At 38.7% G+C, this 23,318-nt stretch overlaps 1 protein-coding gene across 1 annotated transcript; it reads right to left on the minus strand.

Moving 5' to 3' along the window:
- Positions 1-943: 943 nt before the first annotated feature.
- On the minus strand, positions 944-23,318 carry MPP4 (MAGUK p55 scaffold protein 4). Its single transcript, XM_056496134.1, has 21 exons — positions 22,850-23,318; positions 22,181-22,302; positions 21,185-21,262; positions 20,436-20,516; positions 19,760-19,891; positions 17,670-17,751; positions 16,460-16,545; positions 15,390-15,461; positions 14,766-14,962; positions 13,604-13,668; positions 12,814-12,831; positions 11,773-11,811; positions 11,040-11,060; positions 9,770-9,784; positions 8,264-8,305; positions 7,313-7,483; positions 6,461-6,541; positions 5,436-5,529; positions 4,518-4,626; positions 2,809-2,943; positions 944-1,399 (listed from the first exon to the last, which is right to left on the minus strand). Exons 1-21 carry the CDS (start codon positions 22,893-22,895, stop codon positions 1,208-1,210), a joined length of 1,878 nt encoding a protein of 625 aa, XP_056352109.1. The 5' UTR covers positions 22,896-23,318; the 3' UTR covers positions 944-1,207.

The following is a 23,318-nucleotide window of genomic DNA, read 5'->3' on the forward strand; positions in this document are numbered from 1 at the left end:
GGAGCCGCCGTCTCTCGGGCTGCAGACAAGCAAAACCACGGGGGAAAGGGTTCTGTACTAGTTCAGCTTGTAGCCAGGGTCTAAAACTGATAAATGAAGTAATCGGAAAAACAAACCAAAACAAAAGCCCAACCAAAATAGTAGGAAATAATACATGGAAAAAAGGCAAAGAGAGAGTCGACAAATTCTGGACTAGGCAGAAGTGGGGAAGCTGGTCATGGGCCAGCATCACAGAGCTGGCTGCTATCTCACCCTTCGCTAGTACTTACCCACATCCATGACATATTGAGGCTTTAGTCTTCCCATTTTATGTCTAAACAAGGAATACAAGCCCTGGCTCTAGAACAAGCAGGCATCATGGTGGCTGTAATATTTGACTTTAAATAACCTCTTTCTAGACTGCTTAGCTTGCTTTTGTTGACTTTCCTCCAAGATGAGGTAGGCCAACAAAATAACCATCTGTGTACTTCAGGGGGAAAGAGAGCTACAAATATTAGGTGAAGAGAGTGAAGAACTTAGTTGCCACAAGCATTTTGCTCTTTGATGAGGAGACCATGCTGCCACAAACAAACCAGCACGCTAAAGGGTTTCTGATGATTTTCCTCTCTGGTAAGTCCATGTTCTGTCAGTTTCTACTGACTTCAGTTGATGAAAGTGGAGAAAAGATATATTACATGTATTATGAAGATAACGGGGTTTTGGAGTAATTCATATGATGCCAACACCACTCCTATCTTAAAGGTCAAAAGGATTAGCAACAAACCAATACCTTCATAAATAACACTTTGCTGACAGACACCATCCAAAAAAAGCACATTCTGACTTAATATCATTTGTAAGGCTTCCAGAATGTAGAGGCATCACAGAAACAGAACAAGCACAATAAAAAGAAAGGACCTTTGTGAACTTATGTGTAAGTAAATGACATGGATACATGCAACAAAATAGATTTTTCTTTACTCTTGTAATTGAGTGTTCACAGTATTTCCTTTTTTTTTTTTTTGTACAAAAGTGGATGCAACTGTAACATAAAAAGCTCAAGAGCTACACAGAACACAGAATGATTATATCTCCTGTAGCAGCTTCTTACCTAATCCTCTTCCAAATCCCTCACATACAAAGATAAATTCTTGCAATCCTGACATTAGGATTATTCTTGAAGTAAAACATAAGCTGTAATCTCTCGGAAGCTGCCTGCTGCTCAGAATTAGGGCTGCGTGTCTGAGCATATCCATACTGCAGGGACCCACTGGGGCTCATCCTGTGCACGATGCACTGCAGACAGCAGCTGTGCAGATGCTTCTTGTAAATTGTCATTCACAATCACGTAATCAAAGAACTGACCAAACTGAGCTTCCATTTTCTTAGCTGATTCTTCCATCTCCTGTAAATCTTCTTCCTGTGAGATAAAGTTCATAAAACTTCAGTGTGGTGTAGAGAAATATACCTGCACAGCATCTGCAAAACACCTTGAGCCACATAAACAAGAGGTGAATAAATAATGTCAGTCTGCTTTATTTTTTTTTATTTTTTTATTGATGCCTTGGGTTTTAGCTTTTCTATTTTTCAGATTCCCTTCTGCTTAGTGTGTAACTCTGAAACTTCATATTAGGTGTTAGTAAGTTCTCTTTGCAGGGTAGTTAGACAAAATCCCTTCCTAGCTAGAGAATCAAGGACAACCAGTACCCAAAAAGCATAAACAACGGTGAGGGAAAGGGGGCAAGCCAGGGGGCTGATACTTCATAGCCTGGGGCTGTGGTTGGACAATTGACCCCAATATGTAGATGAACCAAAACTTACAAAAGTGTAACAACTCATGACTGGAATCCATCTGGGATTTGATTTGGGTGTAGCCCTGGCCAGACTCTTGCACTGCCCAAGGTGTGTCCTTTTAATAAATACCAATTTTATTTCTTGTGCTCTGCCTAGTCTTTGTTCCAGGTCAGCCTTTCCAGGCATCACTATAATAAAGTATATCTGCTGCAGTCAGTTCCAGGTCTCAATACCAGAGCTGCTTGCCATATGCTTCCCAAGGAAGTACCTTGTGTCTCAGTATGCTCCATTTGCCCTAAAACAGTTACTCTAATGACACGTGCTGCTAGAGAATGTTAGGGACTGGAAGGTAATGCTTGTGTTCTTATTCCAAATTTTAGTTTATTTCCCCAGTGTCCATGTTACTTTCTGTCATAGCAATCATGAATAATTTCCACAGAGTTATAGACTGAGGTCTCCAAAATGTTAAGATGCTAAATTTGATGATGATTTGCATGGAAATGATTGTGTCAAAGTGCTGTATATGTTCTAAATATAAGACATCCATTTCCTGCAAGCAGGATCTGTGTTTTATCTACAGAATTTAGTATAGGATTAATACTGTCATTAAGCATACACAAAATAATAATACATACTTATAACTGTGAAAAAATTATGATATGACTGAACAAAGCACATTCCAAGTATTTCAGTGCAAACAGTAAATATATGTATTGACTTGAATATTGACACAAGGCAGCTAATTAAAACAAAAATATGCAAAATAAGCTTCTCCTCTAAAGACACTTTGAAGCAAAATGCCTCAGCCTCCTAGGCTAGAAATTACAATTCTTATGCTTCAAAGCCAATCTGGAAGGGGGAGAGAAATCCCAACAAAATCTAATCCCACAGAAAAAGATAATAATAATTAGAGTTAATCCTAAATAAACAGTAATATTTTTAATGAGTTAACAGTGTAGCATAGTAGAATGCATTATGATTTAATAACAGAATCTCAGATAAAAAAATTCAGTCTCTTTTATTCCCAAATCTCACCTTGAACTTCATGTTCACATAATAATCTGTAATGATCCTGGCATTTTTACGAGTCTGCCTCATGCAACCTATGCTGGGTGGCTTGATGAATATAATGTAGGGCTTTAACTCATGAGTCCGGGCTAGGTGTATACCCTGCAAATGAAGAGTAAAATGAACTATTTCAAGTGTATTCATCCCAGTTTTACTCCCAAAAAAAGCCAGTTGTTTACAGCCTACTGTTATCCCCAGACCTAGGAGACACTTTTTTCAGGAACACCTACTTGAAAAAGATCTCACTAATAATCCTTGGAGCAGACATTGTTAAGCAACTGTAGCATACAATCACTTAATTCTGCATGGTAGCCTTATTAGGAGATGCTTTCAATACCAGTGAATGATGGAACAGTATCATTAACAGACTTCTACAATCAACACATTAAAGATGTATTTGAAACCTGTTATTTTTTAACTGTAAGGGAGCTACTTTTGGGACAAATACCTCTTGCTGGAAGAAAGTATTCAGAGCTTTCAGAGCTCCTTTACTGTGTAACATTTCCTAATGCTAATAAGTATTTTTAAATTACTGCAGAGTAGCGGAGGGAATAAAGAAAAAAAAAAAGCTAAAGAAAATCGTAGCATGTAAACTTGGTATACCATCAGATTTAAAATAAAGTATGCAACTCAGCAGTAGTTATGCTGCTTCATTGGTCTTACTTAATTCCCTTGCCAAAACTTGTCCTTTAAACTCACACCCTAAAAAAAATGATAGTGGCACATCTGTCCAAGTGGCAAGATTACACACCCCACTCCTCAACATCCCTCTTTTACCTCTTTGCTTATAAAACATAACAGAAGGAACTCAGAGGACAGTTTTAGATCTGAAGACTGAGGTGTGACTTCATCTGCATCTTAACAGCAGTTTCAGTTTTTGAGTAGTACCCCACAGATCTTGTAACTTAATTTCTATTTTAAGCAGCACAAGCCACTGCCAGCCTAAGGCTCAGACACATTGGCTCTGCATAATTAGAGGGAAATATCCAAGAATTACTGAGTTATGGTGTCGTTCTTTACATTTGGTTAGGGAAGATCTTGAAATGGCATTGCCCGAACAGCTCCTAAGTACTAATTATGCCAGCAATTCAGAGAAGGTTAGCAAGCTCTAAGTATCTTAGATATTTACAAGCTCAGGCTTTTATTAGCCTTATCTTCATCTGCAAATTCAATGCAAAAAGAGAAGGAAAAGAAAAGTGAATAGCATCTAAGTGAAGAAGCAGGTTACTAAGAGCTGTAACTTCTGGAGAGAAATACAGGCACAAAGGCACACTAAAATTGTCAGCTTTTGCTTGATTAACTGTTGCTGCTTTTACCAAAGGGTGTTCTGAGATTGCGAATAGAGGAACAGAACTGTCAGCTAACAGGGCTTGGAGGAGGAATAAATCCCATGCAACAGGTCTCCATGTGAAAGACTATCCTTACTTTAAATAAGTATGAAAACTCATTTCCATTCCATCCAAACTGATAATGCAGTTGCTGGCTTGGTAAAAAATGCACTGTCTCAACATACTTGTCACTGTAGTACCACCACCACCCCCTAAGACACATGAAAAAAATAATCTATTATTATGAAGAGAAAACAAGACAAAGCAAGTAACACTGTTCCAATGGCTCAAGAATGTAGAGAAAATTATTTTTCCTTCTATAAGATTCCCTGCCCCTTTACCACTCACCTGTGGTTCTAAATCAATTACACAGATCTTCCCTGCATCAAGGACTGCTCGCACTGCATCAATACTGGTACCATACAGGTACCCTTTGTACTCCCCATATTCCAGCATTCTGCAACAGTGGTGAGGAAGAAGGAAAATTAAAGAGCATTTGAGTTTCAATAAGGTTCCATTTAAAGATGAAGCCTTCAAATATAATCCAGTGATCAGGACTGAATGATCATAAAACCTAGTGAATACTGTTCATCTTTGCTCTTCCCTGCTACACTGGGAACCCAAACACAAAAACCCATTACAGTTCAATGTCTGCAAAACATGCATTTTTTTACTCATCATGGTTTTATGAATTTTGTGTTTAGAGGTTGTGATTTTACTTATCAGTGTTTGTCAATTACATACTACAAATTACTTTTTAAATCTGAAGATCTCAAAGCACTTGACACAGCTCAACGAGTGTTGCTTCTGTCGTGCTGAGCTGGTCTGTCTTAGAGAGATTATTGATGCATAGAAAGGAGCAGACACTTTTGAATATTTAGTCCTTACAGTTCAACTCCTCATGTGTCATCACTGCAGAGATCCTGCTATGGAGTTGTTAGTCAGGAACAGGTGTGATTCACTGACAAATTTTCAAAAGCAGTCTGGTTTCCAGGAGAGTTAAACTCATAACTTACATGCACATCTAATGAGCTCAGAACTAGAGAGCCCAGTTTCTTTTAGAAGGATTCTGAGATTAATTGTGGAGGAGCTATTTGCAACTGAAGAACACAGTCTTTGAAGAAACAGTCCCAAGTGGTTTGATCCAAATTTACATATACAGTCAGAGTGGAGGAGCGCAGATTTGAGACCTAGCTACAAAATTGTATTTTCTTGGATCATGTTGCATTTTAGGTAATAAAAATGCAGTTAATCTCTCCTACTCACCTGTGGCTATACACCATGTTTTCAAAAGTTTCCTTCGATATGTAGTGATATTCACGACCATTCATTTCATAACTTTTTTGAACACGAGTGGTGTCTGAAGGAAGATATAACACAGAAAATAAATCAGCTGCAACTAAATTATTGTAACTTTATAAGTGAAAATGAGAACTTCATTATGAACTATCAATCAGTATTTTCATAAATATAAGTTATTTCCATTTGTTAATCCAGAGCAAAACCCCCATACACTGTAACGCTTTGCCAGAGACAAGACTGTATTTCCTGGAATGGAAGAGTAGTTTAATCCAAATGGTTGTGATTGAAAGCAATCAAAAACTGCCTTGGAACTGGTTGCACAACTCTTTTTACTCTTCAGAGGCAAAACTTTTCAAAGTTCATTCAGAAAAATCCCAGAGGTTTCCCACACTTGCACCTTCCCCTTATCTGGGATCTTAAGCACTAAGTCCTGAATTTTCAGCTAGCTTCAGATACATAATTTCCAGTCTGGTTATCTAATTTAAAGAACGAAATAAGCACAGGTAGAAATAATTTCAGTTGTTACGTCAGAAGTTAATCTGCATAAATCTCATCTGAGACTAGAAGGCTAATAAGGAAAGCTGGAAAGCCTATTAAGCACCAACTTCTGTTGTCTTCTTTCTCATATCTGAGCACTTAAACTCTAAGAACTTAAAATATCTCCAAGAAACATTCCTTTTTTTTAAATCTAGGAAAAGCAAACACCAAAATTAAACCAAATCATGCAGATAACTTTTCACCTCCATAAAACTGTTAATGGTTTCAGAAGCTGGAACTTCAACATACCTTTGTCTGATTTGCCAAAATGATATAGACAGTATTTTAAACTAATCCTTATGAAAGCAAACACTACTGGCTTTCAGTAGAGCTGAAGAAACAGCCATAGAGCAAAGAGTGTATGAATACACAAAGGCAAGAGGAAGGTACTTGGCATTTCCTATTCATGTTTGAATTGGGGTAGTGGAGGAAAGAGGAAAAGCATTACATACGAGGTGTGGCACTTTGAAACTCTCGTGGGTTACTTGTGATTAGCCTTCGCCGTAGCTCATTCACACCAACTCCTGCGGGACCTGGAGAGTTGGAAAAACAGCAAATGTTACTGACAGGGTACACATCACTCCCCAGCAATATAGCCATAACCAGGAGGCAACTAAGCAGTACATTAAAAAAAAAAAAAACCTTCTAAAATACTGCCAGACTTAAAAAGGACAGTGGTTTTGCCTTTACTCAATCTGCTTTATCAGGACCATAGAACAGTCAGCAGCTTCCCTGCAGTCACTAGCAATTAAAGTCTCCTTGAGAATCTGCAGACCACTTAACACAGTATGTCCTATGACGAGCATTATTAAAGGCATCTTTCCATACTGTCCACGATTGAGATTGTTCTAGTCTGGACTTAAATATCCTCCTTATTATTGCCATATCTATACATTTAGCACTGGTTGTAGAAATGTCTCCATGTAAAGATATTTTCTATTAAGTTACCAGTGTTTTCTCATCATTTTCAGTCCCAGCTGAATATACAACTGAACTCCTTCCCTAATAAAATCCATTATCAACCAGCATTCATAACTCTACAGCTTCTTCTAAGGACTTTATTATTGTTGTTTTTAAACACTCACTATCTCAAGCAAAGAAGATGATAACTACATTAAACTTTAACCCCAATAATCGGGTCAAATTACAATATTTCTTGAAATGTTGCTTTGAGGGCTGCCTACAGAGTCAGGAAGCACTGCAATGAGCAGCAGCAAACCCCAGTGGATCAGACCGTGCGTGACTGTTTCCCCTTCTCTGGCAGGAGAGGGTGGAATTTGCCTGGAAGGCTGTAAACCTCTTACCCAGGAGGATGATGAGTCTGTGCCGGTCCGTTGGGTGCCGCTGGTACCTGACCACCTCTTCGTAGGGAGCGGCCAGGGTGCCGCAGCAGCTGCTGGGGCAGCGCGAGTAGCAGGACTGCTGGTTGAGCCGGGCCTTCCTGCGGCACAGCCGCATGCTCCTGCGGAATCCAGCTGGAGGGGCAAAGGCACCGTGCTGCAAAACACACCTGCCCTGCAGGCAGCTAGTTCTGTAGCCCAGAGGGCCTCGTTCATACTTCCTTTTCTGAGCTTTCTGCAAGGTCAGTGCATTTCATTGCTGCACTTGATATGACTAGAATCTCTGAGCATTAAATAAACAGCTACAGAGTAGGTAAAATCCCACTGAAAGTCATCTGAAAATTAGCCCAGGATTAAAGACTTCCAAGAGGTCCCCAAAACAAGCTGGAGGAGAAGTTTTTGACTATCTGAGCATCCCTAGGGAACAGGTCAACTTTTTTTGATAATGTAGGTGATTTGCTGTCTTGAGGCAAGACTGGAACATTTGCTCCAGCCTGCAGAACATGTATTTTAAAGATCACTATGGTTTAATAACCACAGGCGTAGGTTTGTTGCTCCACTTGACCATCCAACTCTGAAAACTTAACATATAGGTGTACTTTTCTAATGAAAGCCCTCATGATTATTCTCAGTGGATGACAGATATTACTTTTGAGCAAAATTAATCATGAAGTCAAGTTTAAATAGCAATGGCCAAGTCTTTGTAGAAACCTAACAGGAAGAAAGATTTAAGTTGAGAGATTGAGCATTATTAGGAGGAAAGAGACTTCCTGAAGTTTAGAAAACAGAGTAAGCTGTATTCCATTTTGTAAGTCTTTAGGTGATTTGAAAAACAAAGTGTTTTATTTAACTTTAGACAAGCACTTAATCCAGATCAAGCCCCAAACATTTTACTTATCTTTAGTCATTGCATACCAATAAAGACTCGTTGACCAAATTCACCAAATTCTTCCTCCTCTAGAATACAAAGAACAAATAAAAAAGAAATTAAATAAAAAAGGACACTGAAAGCTTAAAAGCTAGATGGCAAACAATTATTGCTGATCCCAAGGAGGAAAGAAATTTTAGTCAATATGTGTAAGTATGATGTCTAATATAACTTTAAAGCATGATACTCTATAATATGAAATATTAAAATATTTCACGTGACCAATGACCAACTAAAAAGGTTATTGTAAGAAAAAATAAACATAGAAGTCTTCGTATTTTCTAAATGAAATTTGAAACTTTACATTCTATTTGTTTCATTCCTAAGATATCTAGATACCAGAAAATGTTTTGAAATTGAATTTAATGGAAAAAATCTCCACATAATCTAAGCTTTTCTGGTGAAATCTATCTTCACTCTTTCGTTAAAACAATAACTAACAAGTCAGTAATTCAAAATCAGAAACAGAAAATTTGTAACTCAGTTTCTGCCCCATAGCACATTTGGAAAACGCAACTTGTGTCTGCTCAGATCTTTCAGGCAAAATAAAGACCAGATTTTATTATTTCTTTTTCTTCATTGGATCAGTGACATTTGTGCTCCAGCATGTGAGCCTAACCTGTTTCTTCCAATTCTTTTTGTTCTCAAGCTGTTCCTCACGAAGGCTTCACCATTCTGGTGAGACTTCTAAAACTCTGCATGTATTTTTTTTTAATTAAATCTTTTTTATAAGGCTCAAATGTATGAATTTTCCAATAAATCAGTGTTCATAAAGTTTAGAAACTATTTGAGAAAGGTAATTTGAAAACAAATAGCAAAGGAAAAAAGGGTGTCAGTGTTTAGCTTTCTTTTCAAAAAGGACTCCTTATTTTCCCCTAATAATTCATGTAATTATCCAAGCTGTGCATTCCCTTTATTTAGGCCTTGTTAAAGCAAGAATGAGATACAGAAGACATAGGCATGTCTTTAAAAGCAGTATTTGTTCCAAGGAAATACACTATTTTCATTTTCAAAGCTCTGAAATGCTTCTAGCACTAGACTCTTCGATTTACAATTACCTCATAAGCATGCAAGTATTGAAGCAAAATCAGCTGCACATTAATTGCTCTTTCATGTCTATACACTCCTCATTACTTGTACCTTTACAATACAGTTTTATTCCTGCATTTCTATATGTACTAACAACTAGTTTATGACTATGGGAAAAACTCTTTGGAACAAAACTGCTCATTCAGGGCATGTTCAGAGAAATGTTCAGCTGACACATGCCCATATAATTTTTATCTTCAGGTCTCGAGTCATCATTCGAACATATTTAAATATTTCTGCTTTATCTATCCTCTCTTCTATGTATGGAGAGCAGGTAGAATCCTACAGGGAACAAGCAATTCAGCTACCAGGTATTGCAAGAAGAGTGTTAAAGCATAAACACAATAAATTCTATTAGGTTACTGCTTACAGGAGACAGGGAAGGAGAATAATGTTAGTGTTACCTTCTTTAAGCTCCTCTGCACATTCAGATAGAGACAGACATAAAACAATTAGTTTTGAGAAGACAGTCTATACTATGATCTAAAAAAAATCCAACCAGCATTGTCCAATGCATTTAGAGAATGTAGAAAACAGGTATTGCAGACATTAAACCTAAAATAGGCTTCTTTGAGCATAAATTCTCAGTTCCCAAAGAATTCAAGACTCAACTGCAGCATCTGTGTCAGTACTGTAGTGCAAAATACATCTGCAACTACGGGTTAAAGTAGAATGTAAGATAGCAAATACTTGCACCTTTATTCCTCTGACTGTGTGGATACAGCAGAGAGCTGACTCAGCACTGAGCAGGATTTGCAACAGTAATCCCCAAGTGCGGCTACCAGAAACATCCAAGCCTTGGAAATAAAGACCTGCTGGTTGTGCCTTAAAAGCCTTGGGCATTGCTTGAGAGGTAGAAAACAAACCACTTGTGATAAGAAAAGAAGCTGCAGAAAGAAGAACTGGCAGAAGAACTGGCAAGTAGAGACCTTGTGGAGAAAAGCAAATGTAAGGTATAATGACACTTCTCCACAAGATTACCAAGTACCTCAAATGAGAAATTTAGCAATAGTTTTATTTTAGGGGAGAAATAATTTATTTTAGAAGACTTAAGTTTTGCAGAACTCTCAACATGCTGTAAAAATAAGCACTTGCTTTCCTAAATTAAAAAGAAAAGAAAAGAAAACAAAAACCAAAAAACCCCAAAATCAGCTTGGTTAAACTAAAAGTACTTATTGATTGTATTTTTTATACATAAATAATGAATTTTTTAAGTGTTTTTCATTCCTGTATGCCAGCCATGCCCACAATGAGGAATCCAGAAGCAGCTTTCCTCTTGACCACATCCACTCCTACAGACACTGGGGATTAGGCCTCCATATTACCGAAGGAAATCCAATTATCTGCTGACATCAGTGCAGCCCCTGCTGTCACAGCTTGCACGGATACAGCTGACAAGGATTGGATAAACAGATCTGCTACCGATGCACGAGAAGAAACATTCACACTCATGGGGTAAGAGAACAGAAACCTTACTACTAAGGAAATCAGAGAACAAGAGGAAAACTTAAAGCAACAGGATTTTACATAATGGCTTTTCAATTCAGAATGGCTTCTGAAGCTAAAGTGGCATTTTGGTTTTTGCCATCTCTTTCTAAGACACTTGCTTGTCTGGACACCCTTCTCCCAGCAGAACAATAGCAAGGAATTTAGAGTTAGGTCAGAGAAACTTACCTGACTCAAATGTTTCTTCATCTTGATTTGTAATCCAGATAGCAAAGATATTAAAATAAATTCAAATGTAATTCTTTTCTTTCTAATGAATATCAGAATCAGAAATCAGTTTTCCAGCTTCTGTCAGTCTGTCTCACATATATTTTCCCCAGCTCCCTCTACCCTGAGGTGGCAAAATACAGCTCACTTAAATTAACTGCTTCATCTCTTTTCACACAGTCCTACAGGATCACATCCCTCCATGAAAGCTTCTGAATTACCTTGGAGGAGGAAGAATGAACTGCACAGCTTTAGGGAGCTAAGTTACCAATCTGTACACTCTGTTCACAAGTAAAAACCTATTCTTGCTCCTTATTCTTCCAAGATCAGTTTCTTGACAAAAAATTGTGTGGGTTCTCCAAGACCACAACAATCTGTGGCATTAAATATGCAAGAGCCAAAAAAACTATGGTAACTTTACAGCAACAATCCAACACCTGAATCAAAGAGGCTGGATCTCATTCAAGCAGATATTTTTATGCTGGTCAAAACACTTGACTATAAGCACTGTACATCAGAACTGCAAACAGCTCATTTTAATACACTAATACCAGATGAGGTTTCCAGAGTATGAAAAATAGAATTTTCTACCATTAAGTTCACTAGGAGAATGAATGGTTTTATCTAGGAAATGAGGCTTTTAACTAGCTACTGCCTTGAAGCAAATAAAATAATCTCAAGTGAATTCAGTTACCTGTTTCCACACACTTTTCATCAATCTGCATGTCGTCCTCTACAGATCAACACAAGGGAAAAAAATTCATCTGAATCAGAAAAACACTGGGGAGGAAAAACACCCTTACAGATCTTACAAGACTGAACTCAGACATCAGAAACAAGATACGTGAAGCTCAAATCATCTTTAGATATTTTTAAGGATTTTAACTCAACTCAAATTTAGTGAGATTCCTTGTGTACAATGAACAAAAACTCTTACATGAGTGCTCTGAAGGGCTTGTGACAGAGAGACAAATGCATCTAACTTGAATTCTCCTCTTGAAATAATGGAAGGTTTAACATGGCTGTCAATCTATTTATCCAGTAGGTGTCTATTTATTAAGTATTACCATGAGGGAATATAATTTTCTCTCCTATAGCTTTTAAATATCTTTCCAACATGCTACACTCAAGGAAAGTATTATGTTTTTTATTATTACTTTTACAAAGAAAAGGAAAAGATGAATTCAGCTCTTTCTCAGTCCCCAAACCACATCAATTTATGTCCCTGAAATGAAACCACAGGAACTTGGACAATCTCATGGGCTCACAATACAGCACTGCTTGTGTTTTGCTCTTGCACACCTCTCCAGATAGGCCCAATAGGAGCTATTTTCAACTTACAGGGAAATTAGAGTATCTGTCTATCATATTCTGCCCATATGTATCCTTTAAAGAGATACACCCTTTGAGCTGCTCCAGGAGAGAAAGAGGGAGAAGAAAAGAGAAAGAGGAAATGTCTTTCTTTCCCCAAAGAACCCATCCAAATGGTTACTTCCCTGACAGATAAGGCACAGCTCAAGTTTCCACTCTAAGACAATGTAGGCACCTACTACTTCAGGTGAAAAAAGGCTGGGTTTCAATTGTTAAGCACACAAAATGCCAAGAACTTGGGCTTCTTCTGCACGTATGTATCAAAATGCCTCATTTCTGACAACTTTTTAAAAAGCCTGTAAAACTATGTGCTATTTTGGTTCCAGGTACAGAAATGCAATGCTGTCCAGATGTGATTTCCTACCTTCTTCCACAGTGCTTACTGCTCACAGCATATCCATTGAAGCAGTTAAAATACAATAAAATTATGGTGAAAGCTCTAGCAAACAAAGCAATCAGTGCAAGAAGAATCATAGGGAATGAAACACATTCCCTCTGGGATTTATCATGAGAGAAAAATTTTATATTTGCATAAAGAACTATAGAAGAAAATGGGGACAGAGGAAACAGGAAGAACATTCTTTTTCTGGGAATAATAGCATATTTACAGAAAGTTATAGTTGGCAGAGGATAATATTTCTGGATTGTTACCATGAATAAATTAAAGGGCAGCATAGTTTATCTTAGAATTCAAGAAAAGAAGTTCTATTATTCCCTCATTAGCTTTGATGACAAAGAAGCATTCTAAACATTGTATGGCATTTTTCAGTGCAGAGCTGATATCTGTGTCCCTGGAAAGCCAGGCCAGTACAATTGTCACCTCAAGATTTACAGCAAATTCCCTAGAGAGAACTGGCTGGCCTAGTGAGTTCCTAGATCTTACAGTCTTCAGAAGAAGTTCACCATAAGCTTCTCTTATGGTCAGATCCCAAGTACACTGGAGAAAACCATGTCCACCATCAGTCCTCCAGGTACAATTATCATTAAGTATTTGTTTTTCTGGGGATACTTAACATACTGCTAAGGCTACAATATGGCTCCAGAAACAATGTCTTTGAATTAAGCTGAATTGTATAAGCTTCTATTTCAGTACCCCTGAAACAGAGACAAGATCTTTCTTTCCTGCTGTATTGCTCAAGTAACTTTTCACTCACATATGGATGATTTGAGACAGAGATGGGGCTGGAAAGGCTGAGACCACCAGAATTCTCGCTGCTTCCTACACAGAAATAAATTTATCACAGTTAAAGAAAAAAAACAGTCCACAAGCATGTTATGCTCCAGTCAGATTCACTGCTTGCATGTAAGATTGATCAGTACTGAACTGAGAGAAGACAGCAAGAACTGCAACATTACCAATGTTTTAGCTCACTACCAAGTCCCGAAAGAAAACCAACATGCTATCAGAACTATTGAAATTTCCAAATTAGCAGCCCAGAAGTATTAGGAGTTTATATAAATGTACAGGGAGATAAGCCATACTGTGGTACAGATTCCTGGAAGTAGAAGAGTGTGCTACTGGTAGGGGTAGTAGTACTACTGCCTCCATTACTACACAGAGCCTCTTGCTTGCAGCCCGAGTCACAACCCAGTTTGATTCCACCTTGCATTACCTTGCAGGTAGGTTTATATTTATTACAAAGAGAAATTTATCATCTGCTATTGCAATGCATGGCCTTATGTTATCCTGGGAGTACCACAGGGCACGTGGCTAAAGGATCAGATTGAAAAGTTTGCTGCTGCAGTGTAAGAACTCTGATTCTGAATGCATGTAGTGTAAAAATAACGGTCTATTTATACAGAAAATAATAGCCAAGAGATCCTTGATCTTGAGTGTTTGGGTTTTTTTCTCCTTTCTTTTAATCTGGTATACTCAGTTTTGACCAAAGCTGAAGAGGTCACTCATGCATCACAAGACATCTTTAAAAAAATACCATGCTTTTAGTATCCCACTCTTCCCCTTGCTTTTTTTCCATCATAGATGATAGTTCTTTAATAGTCAGGGCCCTCAATTTCCACATATCTCTCAGCTGCTACACTCCAGTAAATGTCTTAGCAACCAGCATGGAGACTGGACAAGTGCTGCAAATTTACTAAATGGCAATTATACGAGTGCTTTCAAAGCTTGTTCTCACACAGGTGCTCTTAAGGGAAAAAGAACAAATCAGAGAACAGAAAGAGGAAAGACATTTGTCAGATGTCACTCTGAATCATGCTGCTACAAAACTTACGAATTTTTTTTTAATGAAAATTTTAAATGTATGAATAACTGGCTGATTTTTGAACCAGAATTCAGGAAAATTATGATTTCTTTACCTTTTAAGAAGGTGATTTGAGGGTATGAGTCCAGCACAGGCACTGAGATCTGAAACTTTCCTGGCCTGCCACCAGAGAGCATCATTCTGGTCCACAATCTGGAGTATTTCACCCCTCTTAAAAGGCAAACCTGCATCAGCACATGGTATGGCAGGATCTTGCAAGGGCCAGTAATCCGCCATTGCTCGCACATAAAGCTGGTAAAGCAAATACACAAGAGTTAGCCAAGTTTAGAATGGATACAACACGAGCTTTACAATCACAGGGCCAGATACTGCTGCAACTTCAGTCTAATGATGAAGTCAAGTTTTAAAAACTAGATCAAGCCTTAAACCCTCTCTGTCCATTAAATGAGAATAAAACCCCATTTCTCTCATACATTATAAGAAGAACTGACCTCAACCTGTAGATCACACTCAAAGTGCCTTCATTATTACACAGTTACATTTCTACTTACTGTCCTTATGCTCCAGCAACAACATATTGATGTCAGCTGAGAGGCAGCCATAAAGGCAAGGTAACACTTAGGGATTGCAATCAACTTCCAGGCAGCACCATGTCTTTGTATCACACAATTAGGAACTACTGCTACCAGTCTGGAATAAGTAAAAGAATGTTTCTTACTGTTGTTTGGTTGCTGACAGGCCGATCAGAAACTGGAATTAATTTGAACATAATTGTCCCCTGAGACAGGGCCTAAATGATTAGAAAAGAATTAAAATATGGTTGGTATTCAAGACAAGTAATCAAACATAGGCAAGACAAGCTCAACACAGCATGGCTTTGAGGATACTGCAATGTTTGTGTCACAGACAGAATTCAGGTAGATAGTCAATGTGACAATACTGCATTTTTTCCAAAAGGAAACTCAAGAATGAAACACCAAAGTTTTGCTAAATACTTTTAAATTTAATGCAGCCTATGTTTCATTGTAAGTATATGTAATTTCAGCATTGATTCATATCAAAATTTTCTACTGAAATCTTATTTAAATTAGCTGCAGGGTCTGGTTAGATGGATGATATAAAGGGGGAGGAACATAGCTCAGTAATCAGGCATTCCAATAGAGTTTGCATTTCTTATACCTAGAAATGGTACAACCAGGGCAATAGCACATAGACTTGGTATGATTACACATAGAAATTCCTCGCTGGCTGGCACTTAACACTTTGCAGTCAAGAACCCTGAAAAATTGTGGGCAAAATGACCAAGCAGGGACATCTCAAAAGATTTCCTCATGAGAATTTTAACAACAATAATTACACTGCCCTTTTCTTCCAAGGTGAGGTGTGTAGCTTACAAGCTCATTCACTCTGCCTTAGTGCATTTGGTAACATGGACTCTTACTAGAATAGCAGCTTTCCACTACTTTCTTGTGGAATATTAACTGAGTGGCATTTCTAGAAAAAATTATGAATCAGTGAAGCCTGAATAAATTAGTCTTTTTCCTTGAAGCTGCAGATGGAATGGTCACAATTAAGTTAATTTCTGTACAGAACAGAAGTTAGATTTAATTCTGGTTTCATATATTCTGATTTCATGAGCAGTTGTGAACTTCATTCACAGTAAGGAAACAATCTGAATTTTCTGTTAAAAATTTCAGGCTTTCTCATGTACAAGAGTGTGTAAAAGAGTAAACATACAAATAATCTTAAGGTACAATGTAGAAAGCATATTCAAAAAATATTAAATACCAGAATATTAATGACTTGCTCAGGCTCAAGTCCCTCAACAGGAACTCCATTTACTTCCACCAGTTTGTCTCCAGCATACAGCAACCCTACCATGAAGACAAATATGAAAACATCAGCAGGAATTTTATCACAGCATGATTTATCTTGTATAGGCAAGGCAGGGTCACACAGAAATACCACAGGTTTGTAAGTCAGCATTAAAATTTTCCTGCACCATGTATGGAAGAAGGCATTTGGGTTTAGGCTGCATTGCCCCTGGAAGGGACTGCAGACTGCTGTGGGTCACAAGGAGCTTGCATGCTTCAGCTTCTTTATCCTTCCCACTCCCTCACACAACGTCTTTATAATCTACTGATGATTTGCCTTAAAATTAGCATAAACATTTTAATATTACTCCATTTCCTAAAGTAACTTATGAACCTATCCTATATTAATATATCCTGAGACTTGGAATCAGACCCCTAAAAATTCCAGGTGCAGTGGGAGGTCCTGGGACTCCTCTCTGTCCTTTAGAGTAAAGTCTTTACAATATTGTTTTCCATGTTCCTTTAACTCAATTACAACATTAGTCAGACTAGGAACTCAATTGGATATTTTCTGCAAGTTGAGTTTTCTTCGCTATACAAAGGCCAGAAAATACTAAAAGGAACTATTTTATAATGATTACAGTTGAATTTTACTTTTGATGTTTTACATTTTAGTTACGTTACATTTCCTAAGGGACAGGAAACATTCAATTCTAGCATGACAAAGTAGTAACATTTCCAAGGAAATTCCTTGCAAGATTGCTTAGCTACTAGTGCTAAGCAAAGTGTTTAGTAGAGTAGTGCCAAAAAGTATTATTATGTATTCCTTAAAGCCCATTATCTTCTAGAATCACCGACTATTGATGTTGCCCATTTCTCCACCAGGGAATGCATTGCATTTCATAGTACACTGCAATTTGGGATATCCAGGCATTGGTGCCAAGAATACATAATAAAAACTGGATTTCTACCTCAACTCAGTCTAAAACAGCAAATTCTTCTGAAAATTTATGAAGCCGGAATCAAAGTCACTGCAATGCATCACTGCTTACAGTGCTGTCCCATGTGTACATCATCATGATCTATAATGGACAATTAATTGTAGAAGCTAAGATATTATCTTACTTCAGATATCTAATTTCAAGTTCAGTTTTATGTATCACTTTGTTTCAAATTCCACGTACCACTTCTGTCTGCCAGCCCACCATGGATCACACGGGCAACCGTTATGTCACCTGTTATCTCATGGCGTTTAATGGTGGCACCCTGGCAGGTAAGAACAGAGGAAAAACACATTGATCACTCAAGGACCCCAGTACGTTTCCTTCCATATCACAAGTCTGATCTTCACACTGACACAAAGCCATCGAGGGACACAGCCTTTTTACCACAACATGGATATAGCAATAACTACAGAATCATGAAATAAGCTGACTTGGAAGGGACCACAAGGATCACTGAGTTTGACTCCTGGCCCTGCACAGCATCATCCCCAAGAGTCACACTCTGTGCCTGAGAGCATTGTCCAAAAGCTTCCTGAACTCTGTCAGGCTTGGTGCTGGGACCACTGTCCTGGAGAGCCTATTCCAGTGCCCAAACATCCTCTGGGTGAAGAACTTTTCCCTAATACCCAAACTAAACCTCCCCTGACTCAGCTTCAGTCCATTCCCTCTGGTCCTGTCACTGGTCACACAGAGAAGAGATCAGTGCCTGCCCCTCTTTTTTCCCTCACAAGGAAGTTGTGACTGCAGTGAGGGTTCCTCCTCAGTCTCCTCCAGACTGAGCAGACCAAAGTGACCTCAGCCACTCCTCTCATGGATTCTCCTCAAGGTCCTTCACCATCTTCATGGCCCTCCTTTGGACACAATCTCATAGTTTAATGTTTTTCTTATACTGCGGCACCCAGAACTGCCCCCAGCACTTGAGGTGAGGCTGCCCCAGTGCAGAACAGAGCAGGACATTCCTCCCCTTGCCTGGCTGGCAATGCTGAGTCTGATACCTGCCAGGACAGGGATGTCCCTCCTGGCTGCCAGGGCACTGCTGACTCACATCCAACTTGTCATTGACCAGGACACCCAGGTCCCTTTCCATGGCACTGCTTTCCAGCACCTCATTACCCAGTCTGTCCAAGGTTGCCACATCTGAGGTACAGAGTCTGGCACTTTCCCTTGTGGAACCTCACGTGGCTGGTGATTGCCCAGCCCTCTCCTTTGTCAGGGTCTCTCTGCAGGGCCTCTCTCCCCTCAAGGGAGTGAACAGCTACTCCCAGTTCTGTATCATCTATGAACTTGCTCAGTACCCTTTCCAGTCCTGTGTCTAGGTCATTTATGATGATGTTGAAGAGCACAGGGCCAAGGACAAAGTCCTGCAGAACCCCACTAGTGACAAGTCTCCAGTCTGATGTTGCACCAGTCACCATGACCTTTTCTGCCCAACTCATGAGCCACTTGCTCACTCATCCCATAATGTGTTTATCCAGCTGTGAGCTGGACACTGTGTCCAGAAGGATACTCTGAGAAACAATATCAAAACCTTTACTGAATTCCAAGAGGATTACATCAACTGGCTTCCCCATATCAACTAGCTGGGTTACCTTGTCATAAAAGGAAATCAGGTTTGATAAACAGGAATTTCCCCTCATGAAGCTGTGCTGGCTGTGACCAATGACTGCATTGTCCCTCAGGTGTTTTTCAACAGCTCCCAGAATAATCCTCTCCATAACTTCACCAGGCTCTGAAGTGAGACTGCCAGGCCTGTAGTTTCCACTAATGTATCAGTACTAAGTCCTTCAGTGTCTTCAACTTCCATCACAGTAAAATAACCTCATTGACTGACATTAGAAATCTTTTTTATCTACAATATTATAGCTATCTTTTCCTACAACAGATTAGCTAAGCTATACAATGTTTACTGCTTATAAGTACAAATGATTTCCAAAGAACTTTCAAAGTCTCCCGTCCTTTCTGTTTTGGCCATGAGAATACCTTTCAATTCAGTTCAGTTTTCTCATATTATGAAAATACATCTGCCAAATGTTCAAACCCTGAGCAGACAAGGCACTGAACAACCCACTCTAGCTACACCTACACTGTGCAGGGCTATATGGTCTCCTCAGGTCCTTTTCAACCTCAACAATTCTTGTGATTCTGTAAAATCTGGACAAGAATGCACACAATCCCCATGACATTCCTGGGAAGAAACCAATATGCATCCAATGCATTATCAATTCTTTCTAAGTTAAAATAATTTGACAGACACAAGGAAAGTCCCTCACCAGAGGCTGGTTGTTTTTCACTAAGCAGATAATCCTCATAGCTTCTTCATTTTCAGGTAGGTTGTCTGGCAGTGGTGGAAGAGTTGGTTCAAAATCTTTCTGGGCCACAGTATCATGAGCAGATAGCAAGGCCTGTTACAAACGAAAACAAGCAAACCAACCAACCCATAAGCAAAGATCATACAGTAGCAGAGCTTTAAACAGCGACTGATCAGAAAACAGAAATCACTGAATGTGTTCCTTTGTGAACACAGATCCCTTGCACATATTGACATTTTCTTCTTTCCATCAGGAAAATCAAACCAGGAAAGCTTTAAGAGCAGTTCCTCTGTTTCTTGTGGAAAACTTACAAAAGGTGAAATATTTCTATTTGGAGCTCTTGGATTAAGAATGCAGGTTTTATAATTTCAAGGAAAATTTCATTTATGCATCTGCATTAACTGCCCATAATTTAAAACATTGTAAGAAACATCTTTCAAACACAGCCTTAAGTAAAGTACAGCCCATGGCAGGTACTTCAGATACACAGTCCACATACGATCTCATGATCAGATTAGTTCATCACTAGTCTCTTCTGGCCCCTTTACCAATTCTTGTGAACAGCTGCCCATCCATTTCCATTCCCACTGCAGAGAGCTCCATGAGCAAACTTTTTCTCTCCTTATGCAGGACTTGCCTTAAAGTGTGGAGAACGCAGTAGCCGCCTTAGCTCTTTGATCTCTCCTGACTGAGGAGCTTCACGCAGTAACTCTACCACCTGATAAATGTAAGAAAGCACAGAGATGGATTCTAGAGGACAATTTGTTTAGAAAGCTCTACAAGAGTGCAAAGCCCCCCCCATTATATGAATCAGAGGATGGCCATATGGTTTGCTCTAAAACTGGACAATATGACCACAGCTGCACAACACTCAACCAGGCTTAATTTAGTTCAGGCACAGTGCCATGTGCTCTAAATTAGTTTTGCTCCCATCTCTCAACCAATTTCATCACTAGTTTCAGTTTCTCTACTTCGTCATTAACTCTCCTATTAATGAAATTATTCAGAATTCAGCTATTACAATTATAAAAATCTAAAAGCTTTTTAATATCCTCACTTCAGTCAGCTTGATTGTAGCCATAAAACTGAACCACAGAGTTACATGGGAAGAAAAATACATGATCAGTGATTAAACAATTAACGTTTATGTTCATTACACTGGCCAGGATTTGTGTAGTCCAGCAACCACAACTGTGCCCATTTCTCATGCCCCCCCTCTCACCACAATAAGGGCTGCTGGGTAGTTTTACAAATGCACGAGAGTTTCAGGTTTATATACTGTACTTAGATCTGAGACACAGAATAAATAGCAGAACACTTAACTGCAGTAGAGTCCATTCATTTGGTATGAATGAGTAAAGCAAAAAACTGTGCATACAGTCTCACCTCACGACTCAATGCACGTGCCTGCAGCGTGACAGGAGCTGGTCTTTTTCCAAGATAGTGTTGGAGGCATTCATAAATCTGTTGCATGCCATGATAGACAAAACAAGGCAATGATGGCATTGACCAGTTCACATGATCATACAAATACATACATGACAGGCAATGGACAACACTATTTCTGGAAACTTCTCAGTCCAACTAGAGCCCCAGAGTCTACAATCTAAATTCTTTATAACTAATGCATCTCAAATTGAGTGTTGAATTCAATACCTTTCCATACTATCAGATAGCTAGCCAGTTATAACTGCAATTTTGAATTTTCCTAGAAGAAAAGCTATCTACACAGGTCAGTAGCCCGACAGTCAATTCTCTGATTCATAGCCTGTTTCCTTCCTCTAGGTGAAGGCATGATTGCTGCATTTACAATGCCCTTATGGGTATTCTTATCCAATAAAAGCTCTTCTTTAAAAAAAAAATAAAAATAAAAAAAATCAAATATTTAAAAAATTCTTCTTAAAGAATAGCAGAATTTGTACAGAATTTTTTTCAGAGATAAAATTCTTCTCAAAATAGAAACACCAGTCAAAAATCTGTTCTCTAACAATACAAGACCTTCAATTACACATCAGATGAATGGGATGCAAAATAAAAAATATGATGTCACAGGCCAAGAAGTGGGCTGCATAGCCATACTTAAGTTTAAGAACGGGAAAGACAACTGAGCAATGTGTTCAAGTCTCTGTCCCCTGGCCTTAATACAGACAGGTAAAGTAGAAGAGCCTAAATGTCTAGGACATTATGGAAGAGAATACTTATTTTCCTTTAAAGCAAAAGTGGTTTTGTCTACTGTGACTGCTGATGTTAGAACTGACATCAGGACTATCATCACTTAGTGTAAATAAGTATTTATTGTCCTGATATGGCAAAATCAAGTGGCTATTCCCTAGAGATTGTTCTGCAGGTGACTTTTGCTTTCCCAGCTGTGAAGTAGCTTACCTTTAGCAGTGCTTGCAGCCAGCGAGATCTGAGCAGGTCATAGAGCATGCCAACGCCATTGACATCCCTCTTACAGAGCAAACTGAGCTCTTGCAGCGCTAGAGTCAGAACATGAGATACACCTGAGCCCAAGAAACAGAAAAGCGCAACACACTTCAGTACAAAGAGAAGACCAACCAAAGCCAAACAGTGACCCAGACCTTTGAAATGCACCTTTCCTCAATTTGCACTTCTAAGAAATGCACAGACATTTCCTGTCTGCCTTGCTTTTTCTCCTACAATCAGCACTGTTGCATAAGGACTATTTTACCATGTTATTGGCCAGCAGGGTTAGGTCAATACTAGCAATTTGCAACTGACCTGAGAGAAAACCATACAGGCAATCTCACACATAACAGTCTGGATTCAAGCTCATACCTCGACTGAGAAGAGGTGAAACAACAAAAAACTCCTTGGCTTTATAAGCCAGAAACAAATGCCAGGTATTCTCCTCTGATCCTTTCTTAAGGCATACCACCAATGAACATCAAGAATCATTTCAATTATTAATTAGTAATAGTTCAGACACATTCATCTCTCTCATGACTCAATGGAAGAAGAGTCACAGAGATCAAGGAATAAAACTTTTTTCAAAGAGAAAGAAAATTGAAAAAGAGATGCAAAAGTTACCATTATCTTTACTGCTGACTGTTGGCACCTCCATCTTCTCCTTCATTCAAGGAGATTCCACCCACTTTGAATACTGCATTCACACCACGTTTGTTTCACAAAGATACATTCTGAGCTGGAGAAAAGAGCACCCTCATATCAGAATACTGCCAGGAATTTTACACTGATAAGAAAGCAGAATTTAAAACAAAAGAAGTGGGCAATAATTTGCATTTAAAGTGCAACACTGGTATCAAAAATAAGTTAAATATTTGAGTCCCACCTGTTCAGCTACCCAGTAGTGTCCAAGATGCAGATAGACAACCTCAATTGCACTCAACCACAATGCAGTATAGGATTGCTTCAGAGAATTCTCTGAACTCTTCTTCTCAAAGTAGTACGAAAATTCCCCAGGGAACACCACACAACACATTTTATACCCTAAAGCATCAATAATCTATGTATGAAAGCTCTTAGTTCAAAATCTTCA

This window comes from Oenanthe melanoleuca, chromosome 7, assembly GCF_029582105.1.
Source record: "Oenanthe melanoleuca isolate GR-GAL-2019-014 chromosome 7, OMel1.0, whole genome shotgun sequence".
In the NCBI taxonomy this organism is placed as follows: Eukaryota; Metazoa; Chordata; class Aves; order Passeriformes; family Muscicapidae; genus Oenanthe; species Oenanthe melanoleuca.

Coding starts and splice junctions, on each gene's coding strand:
- MPP4 (XM_056496134.1), bottom strand. CDS start 22,895: ATGAAGGAGAAGATGGAGGTGCCAACAGTCAGCAGTAAAGATAATG. Junction 14,963..15,389: donor CTGTCAGCAACCAAACAACA/GTAAGAAACATT, acceptor TTGCTTTACCAG/CTTTATGTGCGAGCAATGGC. Junction 4,627..5,435: donor AACATGGTGTATAGCCACAG/GTGAGTAGGAGA, acceptor CCACTGTTGCAG/AATGCTGGAATATGGGGAGT.